The sequence below is a fragment of the Oncorhynchus masou genome, chromosome 3 (genome assembly GCF_036934945.1).
Source record: "Oncorhynchus masou masou isolate Uvic2021 chromosome 3, UVic_Omas_1.1, whole genome shotgun sequence".
Taxonomy (NCBI): Eukaryota; Metazoa; Chordata; class Actinopteri; order Salmoniformes; family Salmonidae; genus Oncorhynchus; species Oncorhynchus masou.
In genome coordinates, this window is record NC_088214.1 from 20426933 (window position 1) to 20440358 (window position 13426).

General features: G+C 40.4%; 1 protein-coding gene across 2 annotated transcripts in view; it reads right to left on the reverse strand.

Annotated features, from left to right (window-relative positions):
* The window catches only part of LOC135512461 (autophagy-related protein 9A-like), a 24059-nt gene continuing 10633 nt past the window's right edge, over positions 1-13426 (reverse strand). For both annotated transcript variants that reach the window (XM_064934510.1, XM_064934520.1), the window contains 7 exons: positions 6446-6625; positions 5474-5719; positions 4972-5213; positions 4655-4748; positions 4466-4553; positions 4143-4321; positions 1-3603 (listed from right to left, as the gene is read on the reverse strand). In XM_064934510.1, the coding sequence (XP_064790582.1) occupies positions 4161-4321; positions 4466-4553; positions 4655-4748; positions 4972-5213; positions 5474-5719; positions 6446-6625 (1011 nt within the window). In that variant the 3' untranslated portion in view covers positions 1-3603; positions 4143-4160. The remainder of the gene's footprint in view (positions 3604-4142; positions 4322-4465; positions 4554-4654; positions 4749-4971; positions 5214-5473; positions 5720-6445; positions 6626-13426) is intronic.

Below are 13426 nucleotides of genomic sequence, written 5' to 3' on the forward strand. Positions count from 1 at the left end.
TGTATATTACATGTTTTATTTCAAATCAAGTACATTAGATCTTGGGACACACTTCAATGATTAAATACACACAATAAGAATTCATTTGCCTATTCAGTTACAGAAAACAAATAAAATGTGTATGATAAAGCTTTGCTGAAAACAAGTTATTTTGGCATTGTTCATTCTCAGCTAGTGTTTCTTAAATTAAACAAAACAAACAAAAAGAACAAACCTAAGCAACAAAGAATAGATGGCTCAAAATCTATTCAACACTAAGAATATGAAAACGTAGCACCTTGTACCAGTCAACATGTTTTTGGGGGGGGACTGGTTTGTAGTGGATAAGAAGCAATGATATTGAATGGGGAGCCTCAAACATAAATGAAAGGGGTATAGAACATTTCCCCTCCCCAACTGATTCTTTTGGACTGGGGAGGCAGACAGTACAGAAGGAAACACTTTGATCAGATTAATTCTGGTCATCAGGTGAAAGTGATTTGACTACTTTGATGTCAAATATCAGTCTGTTGTAGTTCATGTTACCCAGGACTCATCAACAATATTAGAATACCCACTGTATACTTGGTGCCAAAACATGACAATCCTGCCAAAAGAAATACTGTACATTATGTGCTGCTAAAATACAAAGTAAAATGAGCTGACGGTTTCAATGGTTTCTAATAAGAACTAAAGCTAACCCTAAGGCACTGCTCAAAATAAAGCAAAATAATCAAATAAAAAAAGATAGGGAGAGGCAGTGCAATCTAGCTATGGAAACTGGCAAGGCTCATGAACTACCACGTCTCCCCTAAAACTCATTACATCAGTAAAACAATGGAACACCAACAGCAATACCATATGTGGCATTGACAAGGCCTATAATGTTACTTAAAACATTGACAGACATTCCCCACTAATTGGTGAACTGTTGCTGACCAGAGGTAACAACAACCAGGTCTGTGATAGGCCCACGGTATGGATGATAACAATCCTACATATGGTTATTATATATAGTGAGAGAGGCCATTCAGGAAGGGAGTTCCACTCACTGTTCCTTTGAGACCTCGGCTTGATCGAAAATATAGTTTGATGCAGGTCTCTATCAATATAATTTTTATTTTCAATCAGTGCAAAACTTTTGAGTCGACGTTAGCTTAGCATAGTTAGGTTGATGTCTACATCCACACCACTTCAAAACACAAATGAAAAAAACTAAATGAAGGGAAAAAGTCATCAAACACATATACTCTCTAGTCTTACAATAGTGGTCCTGTTTGGCTCAGTTGGTAGAGCATGGTGCTTGCAATGCCAGGGCTGTGGGTTTGATTCCCACCGGGGGAACCAAAACAAAAATGTATACACTCACTACTGTAAGTCGCTCTGGATACGAGCAGCTGCTAAATGACTAAAATCTTGTGGAGGATACAGAGATATACATATAGGTGTGGACTAGGTTATTGTATCAGTGGGACATGGATACAGTAGCAGTAATGGAGCTTTAGTGTAATGTTTCAATAAACTGTTCTGGCTACAGTACCAGTGATACATCATGCCACGTATTTCTAGGGATGATGGCTGGGTTACATTCAGCATTTACATGCAGACAAGTTTGCTCTCCTTTGAGTTGTACTGTACTGATGAAACCAGCAACATGAAGGATTGTTTCATTTCAAAGTTGCATATCCAAATATGTTTTGTCAAAGGCAATTCAACAAAAATATATATATTTTTAAAATCAGTTTTGTTCAATGTTGTATGAGACATACATTAAGGAAAACAAGTTAGATTTACATGGGTGCCTTCAAGATTTCTGTTAAGACATTCCGTTATTAACATTAGATCCCAATCATATTTGGTATGAATGTATTTACTATAAAGATTATTTTTCAACAATAAATACTAAATGAAATATATTAAAGTAACTGTCCAGTTACCAGATTTCTATGAAATATGACATATAATGAATTACAATATGAGTGAAATAGTTGTTTTCCTTCCACAGTTTTTGAATGAAGAATGTAAAATTATTTTTATAAAAAGAATGCTATTCTGTGTTGGAATGGTGTGGGCATACCCCAACAACAGAATGGTGTGGGCATACCCCAAAAACAGAATGGTGTGGGCATACCCCAACAACAGAATGGTGTGGGCATACCCCAACAACAGAATGGTGTGGGCATACCCCAACAACAGAATGGTGTGGGTGTATACCGGTCATTAAAAATATTAACGTGAGTAGACCGCTGATTGGCCAGCTCACATCATCCTCTATAACCCTCAATCTCAACTCTGGATTTCAAAGTTAGTTCCACTGCATTTTTTCATTGTACCCTCTAATCAGGGACTAATTTAGACTGTGGACACCAAGTGAGTGCAGTTAACTATCAGGTAGAACAGAAAACCAACAGGTTTAACCCTCAAGATCTGATTGCTGTAATTGCAAAATAATAATAAAGTTCACCTGTGTGTACATGGGGGAAAGTGTTTTGTAAACAAAATGTTGAGCACTACATGCAAAATCAATGTATACAACAACACTTCTTGATTTACTGTACATAATATGCAACCCTCCATAGCTTATTCTCATACCTACCCACAACAATGTAGTTACTGCCTCTGCAAATATGTAATCTTGATGTATGTACCTTTGTCAAGTATAACACCCCTGTTGCCAGTGGAGACTGTACATGGAAGACACTTTGATACAAAATAATCAAGTTATTATATGTTGAATCCTGTCTTAGAGTCACCCAGGATTTTAAAGAAAGAGAATAATATTGGGCCCATTGTGGGCCCATTGTGGTTAATTAATCTAGCGCATCTGTAGGCTTTTGTCATATTTTCTAGTGGGGTCCTATCTGTAGTAGCAGTAGTATAGTTGCAGCCTGCTTCATGTCACTGTTTTCAGTACTTTTCCATCTTCCCCAAGGATTAAAACTGCCCCAAGGACTAAAAACAACAAAACTTAAATATTCATATAAAGGTAAGATGCTAAAGTGTATTTACAAATGTCAAGCAATAAGTAAGGGCCACATATGCCAATGTAGAATTTTGCACTTAACTTTCCTCATATAGTGAAAATGGTCAGGCAGCTAGTATGATACACCTTCACTCCATAGTCTCTTCAGCACCAGGAAAGACACCATTTCCACCATGAGAAAGTGAACCCAGACCCATATTGTAAACCTCCCAAATGCACAAATCAAACTTATATATTATATATATATATATATATTTAAAAAACATGAATATGCAACAGAAGTGTGACAGGTTTTGCTGCGTACCATGCTCAAGCCTGCCTTGCAAGTGTCCTAGCTGTGCATGCCACTCTTTCCCAGAGTCCCAAAGCGAGCGCGCGCACACACACACACACACCTCTATGAGCGATGTAAATACATTCTATAACAAAACAATGACATGGAGAGGGACGGAAGACATACGGTTGGTTTCCCTGACGACAAAACCTCCTGATGTGATAGGAGGAGAGGCATGGAGACAGTGGTTATCCAATGAGTTCCCCAGCTGCCTGTGCTGTGTGACGTCATAAAGGTCCTATCTATCCTATACTCCAAAAAGATCATCTAAGGCCACAATGTTCATCCAGAAAGGAAAGTGTAAACACTGCAAAAGAAGAGAAAAGACAGTCAGCCACACATCTCTTGTTGGATATATATTTACATAATGTAATTGTGTATGACCCGACTGTTTTCAGACAGACATTTTAGTCATTTAGTCAAGTCTGATAAGCAGTAGATCCATTATATGTGCAATATTTCTGTTTCCCCTCCACAAGTTTAATTTTTGCTTCTTTTACTTTCCGATTTGTACATCATTTTCAAACAGCTGAAAAATATTTTGGGTTATAAAGCCATTTCATATTTTTGGCTATAAAGATATTTAATATTTTTGGCTATAAAGATATTTCACAGTGGTTTAGATGGTACAACGATTCTCTATATTTGCTTGATGTCACAAACTGAAATCTGGCGAACATTTTAGAATTTTAGAAAACAGGAAAAGGCAGGGCTATTTCTACATATTGCACATTTAAGAAAAGCAAAAAGAGTAGTACTAGATAAAAGATAATTTTCTGTCAATATTAGCCTATAGATTATGGAGGAGTGTCCGTGTGTAGGAAATAGAGATGTGATGGAACAAACCCATTTATTTAAGGCACTTCAATAGCTACTCCTAGAGTCCTGTTTAGGAGTCGACCCACTGTTGAGGATTTCCTCTTCCTCTGCATCCCCCTCCTCTTCCTCCGTCCAGCCTCCCAGACGCAGCGGGGTGGGCATATTAGACAGGCTGACTGCTGTGTGGACGCTGTGCGTCTGAGAACCTGATTGCGTAGATAGAGGGTCGGAGCATAGACAGTTGGACAACTGGATGTCATAAGTTAAAAACTATCAACTACCAAACACGCTCCATCTGACGTTAGCCAAGATCTTATGTAAGTAAAAACAGATGAATGAATGTTTCGTACCTGCATTGCTGCTTAGCTCTCTCATTGGCACTGGGTTCTGCCACTGGCCGAATGTCCTCTGGTGGGGGAGCGAGTTCTGTTGGTGGACCTAGGGACAGAGTGGAACACACGTCACACACTCGGTGTGTGTGTGTGTAGAAAGGTAAATGAAAAGAAGGACCCTGAGGCCACCTCTTCGAGGTAACCTACCTCATGCATGTAAATAGCATGGAGACTCATCTCAGCCGAGGCAAACTCTGATAGCAATGTAGTGCTCTTCATTCGAGAATCACTGGCTGACATGCTGAGGAAATAAAAACAAGCTATTATCAGCAAGTCTAAAAAAAAAAACATCCAAGTACATTGTTATTAATCACTTAATTCACAGACTATGAACTAACCTCATATTCAATCAATAATGCACCTTCGACAAGCAGGTACTGTATCAAATCAATCAACACTTTTGCATTATGGATGAACCTAGACAACAGTGTTGTGTTTGCAGAGCATGGTGTCGGTCTACCTACCTGTCGATGATGGTGCGGTCACTGCAGTACATGGTGCTGTCGGGGTGGGTGGAAGGCAGATGGACATGCGAGCGGGAGCGGCTGGCGTGGGGGAGCTGAGAGTGGGAGCTGGATAGCGAGGCCAGGACACTGGCGGCGGCAGAGGCAGCCGTGCTGGGAGGAACGAAGCGGCGGTCTCGGCCTGGTAGGCCTGACGCGGTCAGCACCGGGTGGGCCAGGACACTTGCCAATAGGTTGTCAGGCTGGACAGGAAAACATAACCCAGAGGGCAGTATACAAGCAAATTGTCAAGATATAACTCAACATACTGTAATCCAATAACAAACCTTAGACAAATTGCAATACATTGACATCATTGTTGGATGAAACAGTTCAATGACTAGCAGAGTCTGGTTGCCGTTATAGTGTTGAGGCAAAAATCTACCTGTGTCCTAACTGTGACTGACAATGAATTAGCTGGATGGGGATGTGGGTGTAGTGGGGAGTTACTGTAGTTACTAACTTCATTGCCGGACCCGTTGGAGAACAGTGAGGAGCAGAGCGGGGCCTCAGAGAGCAGCAGCTGGGTGGGGGGTCCTCCCTGGGCGTCCTGGTGCACCTTCTCCTTCAGATGGCTGATGAACACTGAGCTCTCCTGGGGGGGCTGCCAACGGGGGTTCTTGATGGTGAAGTGCATCAGAGACAGCTCAGTCTTGCCGTTCTCAGCCTGCTGGTACACAGACGCCTCTGTCTGGCCCTCAGACATCCACTGAAACAGACAACGTGTGACAATTACTCACTGGAACAATGCAATATTGAAAAAAATTAACTATGCGGCCTCCCGAGTGGTGCAGCGATCTAAGCCTTTGCATCGCAGTGTTGTGGCATCACTATAGCCTAGGGTTAAATTCCAGGTTGTGTCACAACCGGCCGTGATCGGGAGTCCCATAGGACGGCGCACAACTGGCCCAGCCTCGTCCGGGTTAGGGGAGGGTTTGGCCGTTGGGCTTTACTTGGCTCATTGCCGCTCGAGTGACTCCTTGTGTGTGCCGGGCACCTGCAGTTTTACTTCAGTCGTCAGTTGAAAGGTGTTTTCTCTGACACATTGGTGTAGTTGGCTTCTGGGTTAAGCGAGCGGGTGTTAAGAAGTGCAGCTTGGCAGGTCATGTTTTGAAGGAAGCATAACTCGACCTTCGCCTCTCTTGAGCCCGTTGGGGAGTTGCAGTGATGAGACAAGATAGTAATTGGATGGCAATTGGATATCATGGAATTATGGAGAAAAAGAGGGTAAATAACAAAAAATTAATAAATAAATAACTATGCATAAGTGACTAATATCAGGAGAGGACGCATTCACATTCATTTCTGATGCAATAATGATGACCTGGTGATCACTGACCTAAAAACAGCAGTGAGAATCTTCATTTCAACAAAGTAATGACAATACTTTCCATAGCAAAGTCCCTTTCCCATACCCTAAATTACAGGCACTAACCAGAGGGTTCCCATGACGACGGATGTCCATCTGTGCGAAGGAGCAGATGTCTCCGACCCCAACTACCTCCACAGTGAAGTTCCTGAAGAAGTCGATGATGTCCAGGGACTTGTTCCTCAGGAGGAAGATGAGAATGAAGGGCGTGACGATGGGGCTCAGCAGCTCCTCCAGGATAAACAGCTAAACAGACAGACAGACACACAGACACAAAGACAGACAATACTGGATGAGAATTTGGCGCTATTCAGACTTGAGATCTGCACCCTTAACTTGAATTTTTTACATAGCCTATGTCATTCACTGATTTTTAATGCGAGAGTTGCGAGTAAAGTTAAGCACTTTGATCAAGTCTGAATACTTTCCATTGTGTCCCCCAAACAAATGATTAAATTGGCATAATATGAATTAGTTCCTGTGTGGAAAGTGACATACAATATTATGGTGAGGTCATATGAATTGGAGTGTACAAGCATAACTTAATACAATTAAAGCACGTTTAGGCATTGATCAAATATTGAGCAAACCCTTACATGTGTGTTACAAGTAGGGCTGTGGTGGTCACAAAATTTAGTCAGCCGGTGATTGTCAAGCAAATAACTGTTGGTCTCACGGTAATTGACCATAAATTAACATAAACATATTTAGCATCTCCTGGCTTCCACACCATTAAAAAAAACATGATACTTCAAAAATAAAGTATATTTCAGAAGAAAAGCAGAGCATACTCTGAGTTGTCCTTATGTTTTGCGGCAAATCCAAGATGGCAGCATGTCAAGTCGTTTGTCTTTGACTAGTACATTTTAACCTACTAATAACCTATTTATTTATGGTTGAGTAACTTCCTTGTTGTGTAGTGCAAACTTTTTTGTTTTTGCTGGTGTAAAGATTACGGGTCTCTCTCAACTCGGCACTTCATTACTTGAAGTTACCAAAGTAACCCCATCTCTGGCTGGCCTGAGTTCCTTCTTCATCCGCGGAGTGTCTCGTCCAAGCTGCTCCTTTTTGCTCTTCCCCTGGATGTCAGTGGCAGCTCAACAATCCCCAACCCGTTCTCTCAATCGACCTCAACACCCAATCTACTCACATGCGCAAACACTCACATTCAGACTCATACATACACGCTGTCCCTCTCTCCCCTTACCTTTGTTGGCCTCCATTTCTGACATTTGTCAGAGAAAAATGACAATTTTCGTGATATTGCTTTGTGCACTGACTTTACTGAACTCTGGAGAAAACTAAAATTGTCGCTGGGTGAGTACATCTGACAATGTGCTCTCCTGTCCATTAAGACATTTTGTCTCCAGGAACTTGCTCTTTTTCGCCCAGTCCACTCGTCCAAGTGCCTATGTATTTGTGGCATGATGTGAACAGTACGAATGTGTCACTACCAAAGTCTAATGGTTTTAAATGACTGTTGTATTGTCTGGAAACTCACTTGTAGAATTTGCTTGGATTAGGTCTCTTAAAAAAAGAGAAGCAGTGCAAGGTTAATAAACAGAGATGCCGAGTTATTCTTCTTTTGTTGATATCAGGTAACGTGCAACCTAACCCTGGCTTTGATATGCAATGTCTCCAAACCCCCTCTGATTTTAAATCAAGTTCTGGTTTTGGTATTTTTAATTTAAATGTACGCAGCCTGTTGTCAAAAATTGATGAGGTTAGGATTTGGGCTAAATCAACTGATGCTGATGTAATTGTGTTTTCTGAAACCTGGCTCAGCAAGTCTGTTTTTGATAAGGATATTTGTATAAGTGGTTACAATGTTTATCGCACTGATCTGGTTAAGAAAGGGGGGGTGTGGCTATATATGTAAAATCTAAATTCCCTGTAAGTGTGGCAAAGTCTGAAACTATTTGTAAACAGTTGGAATTTCTTGCTTTGAATATTGAGGTTTCAAAGGGTCTCTCTATGACTGTGATTGGCTGTTATAGACCCACCTCTGCTCTCGGTGATGCATTTTCTTCTTTGACGCACCTTATGTCTAAACTGCTTTGCAGTGAAATGATCTTGATTGGTGATCTCAACTGGTGTTGGTTAAAGCCGGTGTCTGATGATTTAAAAATGTTTTGTAATTCTATGAATCTTACCCAGTTGATTAACTCAATCACTCGCCCAAATCTTAAATGCCCAGATAAATCTACCCTGATTGACTTGATATTGACAAATGTTCCACATAAATATTCTGCGGTTGGTGTTTTTTGTCATGGTTTAAGTGACCATTGTGCTGTTGTTGCTGTTAGAAATACTAAGGTTCCTAAGACAAACCCACATTTTATTCGTAAGCGAAATCTGGCAGCTGATTTCATAGCTGAACCACTTACATACAGTGCCTTGCGAAAGTATTCGGCCTCCTTGAACTTTGCGACCTTTTGCCACATTTCACGCTTCAAACATAACGATATAAAACTGTATTTTTTTGTGAAGAATCAACAACAAGTGGGACACAATCATGAAGTGGAACGACATTTATTGGATATTTCAAACTTTTTTAACAAATCAAAAACTGAAAAAATGGGGCGTGCAAAATTATTCAGCCCCCTTAAGTTAATACTTTGTAGCGCCACCTTTTGCTGCGATTACAGCTGTAAATCGCTTGGGGTACGTCTCTATCAGTTTTGCACATCGAGAGACTGAAATTTTTCCCCATTCCTCCTTGCAAAACAGCTCGAGCTCAGTGAGGTTGGATGGAGAGCATTTGTGAACAGCAGTTTTCAGTTCTTTCCACAAATTCTCGATTGGATTCAGGTCTGGACTTTGACTTGGCCATTCTAACAACTGGATATGTTTATTTTTGAACCATTCCATTGTAGATTTTGCTTTATGTTTTGGATCATTGTCTTGTTGGAAGACAAATCTCTGTCCCAGTCTCAGGTCTTTTGCAGACTCCATCAGGTTTTCTTCCAGAATGGTCCTGTATTTGGCTCCATCCATCTTCCCATCAATTTTAACCATCTTCCCTGTCCCTGCTGAAGAAAAGCAGGCCCAAACCATGATGCTGCCACCACCATGTTTGACAGTGGGGATGGTGTGTTCAGGGTGATTAGCTGTGTTGCTTTTACGCCAAACATAACATTTTGCATTGTTGCCAAAAAGTTCAATTTTGGTTTCATCTGACCAGAGCACATTCTTCCACATGTTTGGTGTCTCCCAGGTGGCTTGTGGCAAACTTTAAACAACACTTTTTATGGATATCTTTAAGAAATGGCTTTCTTCTTGCCACTCTTCCATAAAGGCCAGATTTGTGCAATATACGACTGATTGTTGTCCTATGGACAGAGTCTCCCACCTCAGCTGTAGATCTCTGCAGTTCATCCAGAGTGATCATGGGCCTCTTGGCTGCATCTCTGATCAGTCTTCTCCTTGTATGAGCTGAAAGTTTAGAGGGACGGCCAGGTCTTGGTAGATTTGCAGTGGTCTGATACTCCTTCCATTTCAATATTATCGCTTGCACAGTGCTCCTTGGGATGTTTAATGCTTGGGAAATCTTTTTGTATCCAAATCCGGCTTTAAACTTCTTCACAACAGTATCTCGGACCTGCCTGGTGTGTTCCTTGTTCTTCATGATGCTCTCTGCGCTTTTAACGGACCTCTGAGACTATCACAGTGCAGGTGCATTTATACGGAGACTTGATTACACACAGGTGGATTGTATTTATCATCATTAGTCATTTAGGTCAACATTGGATCATTCAGAGATCCTCACTGAACTTCTGGAGAGAGTTTGCTGCACTGAAAGTAAAGGGGCTGAATAATTTTGCACGCCCAATTTTTCAGTTTTTGATTTGTTAAAAAAGTTTGAAATATCCAATAAATGTCGTTCCACTTCATGATTGTGTCCCATTTGTTGTTGATTCTTCACAAAAAAATACAGTTTTATATCTTTATGTTTCAAGCCTGAAATGTGGCAAAAGGTCGCAAAGTTCAAGGGGGCCGAATACTTTCGCAAGGCACTGTAACTGTTCAATATAACCCTGGAATGTAATGAATTTCCGAAAATCTGGAAATCAGCATTTGTCCTACCACTTTTAAAAGGGGGAGATCCAACTATTTTAAATAATTATAGGCCAATCTCAAAGCTGTCACCCCTGGTGAAAATACTTGAAACCCTTGTGAGTGAACAGCTAAAAGAGTTTTTATTTACTAACTCTATTTTATCAATGTACCAATCAGGCTTCAGGAAGAAGCATAGCACAATTACATCAGCCATGAAGGATTTAAATGATATCACTGAAGCCATTGACAAAAAGCAGCACTGTGTCTCACTTTTTATTGATCTCTCTAAGGCTTTTGATACAGTTGATCATGCTATACTATGGCAGAGATTGTCGAGTGTATGTCTTTCAGAGCATGCAGTTGCATGGTTTGCTAACTATCTGTCTGATAAAACTCAGTGCACTCAATTTGATGGGCTTATGTCTCTTAAATTGTCTGTCTTTATTGGTTGCCCCAAGGCTCTGTACTTTGTCCTCTCTTATTCACTATTTATATAATTTATTTAGACAAAAATATCCAAAATGCCAACTTCATTTTTATGCTGAAGATACTGTTATTTACTGTTGTGCCTTGTCTCTTACAAAAGCTTCCCAGAACTTGCAAACTGCTTTTTATACTGTTCAACATACATTGTGTCAATTGAAACTTATCCTCAATACTGCTGTTTTTGTTTTTGATATACTCTCGTGAAATCTATGGTTTTTACTAGATTACTTGCAGTTTTTCATGTTGTTTGTCTGTCATTTTTGTAATGACTTGGTGCTGCCTATCTTGGCCAGGACGCTCTTGAAAAAGAGATTTTAAATCTCAATGAGCCCTTCCTGGTTAAATAAAGTTGAAATAAAAATAAAAGGTTAGGTCCTGGTGTGGCTATGCCAAATGGCTATGGGCTACACTAGTTAATTTAGCAGAGAAGATTTGCTTATAATTCCGTGGCATTATTTTATAGTATTTTATAGTATGAAGGATACAATGGAAAATAATATAAATATGGTTTCCAAACGATTTGAGGGAGTGCACAAGTGGTTATTCTGTGATGTTAACAAAGAAATAGGTATTTACAAAGAAATAGGAATTCCTATATGCTTCATTTAGAGTTATTAATCTAACTTTAGTTGTTCTACAAACACTGGGCCATATGTTTTTATTTTTAATACATTGTACGGTTGCATGATGAGACGCTAATGATGATTTGAAAAAAACTTGCTTGAAAGGCACGAGCTGTGCTTTGTTTTTTTGCGCAGGCTGTAAACACTCCAATTAGTCTCTCATTCACATTTTGACAAGCATCCTCTTTGTGACGATAATGAACCCTAAACAAATTCATGTATTTTGTGGCCCAGAGTGCTGTATTGTGCCTTTCTCCCTGAGTGTGCTGCGCAATCCGAAGGGTCTCTCACTCGCATTGCTCTCCGTCACATGATTGGTTCATTCTCACAGAATTTCAGCATGCTTATTGGGAAGGACACTCAACAAGCACAGCACTTACACAAATGACTGATGATTGGCTGAGAGAAATTTATGATAAACTGATTGTGGGGGCTGTCTTGTTAGACTTCAGTGCAGCTTTTGACATTATTGATCATAGTTTGCTGCTGGAAAAACTTGTGTTATGGCTTTACACCCCTTGCTATAATGTGGATAAAGAGTTGCTTGTCTAACAGAACACAGAGGGTGTTCTTTAATGGAAGCCTATCAAATATAATCCAGTTAGAATCAGAAATTCCCCAGGGTAGCTGTTTAGGTCCCTTACTTTTTTAAATTATTACTAACGACATGTCACTGACTTTGAGTAAAGCCAGAGTTTCCATGTATGCAGATGACTCAACGCTATACACGTCAGCTACTACAGCGACTGAAATGACTGCAACGCTCAACAAAGAGCTGCACTTAGTTTCAGAGTGGGTGGCAAGGAATAGGTTAGCCCTAAATATTTCTAAAACTAACAGCATTGTATTTGGAACAAAACACTCACTAAACCTCAACTAAACCTTGTAATAAATTATGTGGAAATTGAGCAAGTTGAGATGACTAAACTGTGTGAAGTAACACAAGATTGTAAACGGTCACGGTTAAAAAATATTGATGCAGTAGTAGCTAAGATGGGGAGAAGTCTGTCTATAATAAAGCGATGCTCTGCCTTAACAACACTATCAACAAGGCAGGTCCTACAGGCCCTAGTTTTGTCGCACCTTGACAACTGTTCAGTCGTGTGGTCAGGTGCCACAAAAAAGGACATTGCAATTGGCTCAGAACAGGGCAGCACGGCTGGCCCTTGGATGTACACAGTGTGCTAATATTAATAACATGCATGTCAATCTCTGCTGTCCGAAAGTGGAGGAGAGATTGACTTCATCACTACTTGTTTTTCTGAGAGGTATTGACAGGTTGAATGCCCCGAGCTATCTGTCTAAACTACAGGCACACAGCTCGGACACCCATGCATACCCCACAAGACATCTTGGGGTCTGTGAAGAGGTCTCTTCACAGACCCCAAGTGCAAAACAGATTATGGGAGGCACACAGAACTACCTAGAGCCATGTCTACATGGAACTCTATTCCACATCAAGTAACTGACAAACAGTGTGATTTGATTTTGATTTAAAAAACGGATAAAAAAAACATCTTATGGAACAGCGGGGACTGTGAAGCAACACAAACATAGGCACATAGGGATTTAGTACTATAGATATGTGGTAGTAGTGGAGTAGGGGCCTGAGGGCACACAGTGTGTTGTGAAATCTGAGAATGTATTGTAACGTTTTAAAATTGTATCAACTGCCTTAATTTTGCTGGACCCCAGGAAGAGTAGCTACTGCTTTGGCAGCAGCTAATGGGGATCCATAATACATACAAATGTGATTAATTTTAAGAATTTATTTGGCGACTTTAGTTGTGATACAAACCTTATTAAAACACACACATCGGCCTATGGGCTAGGCTACATGAGATGTGCGACTATGAATCAAAAAGTTGAAAAACAACAA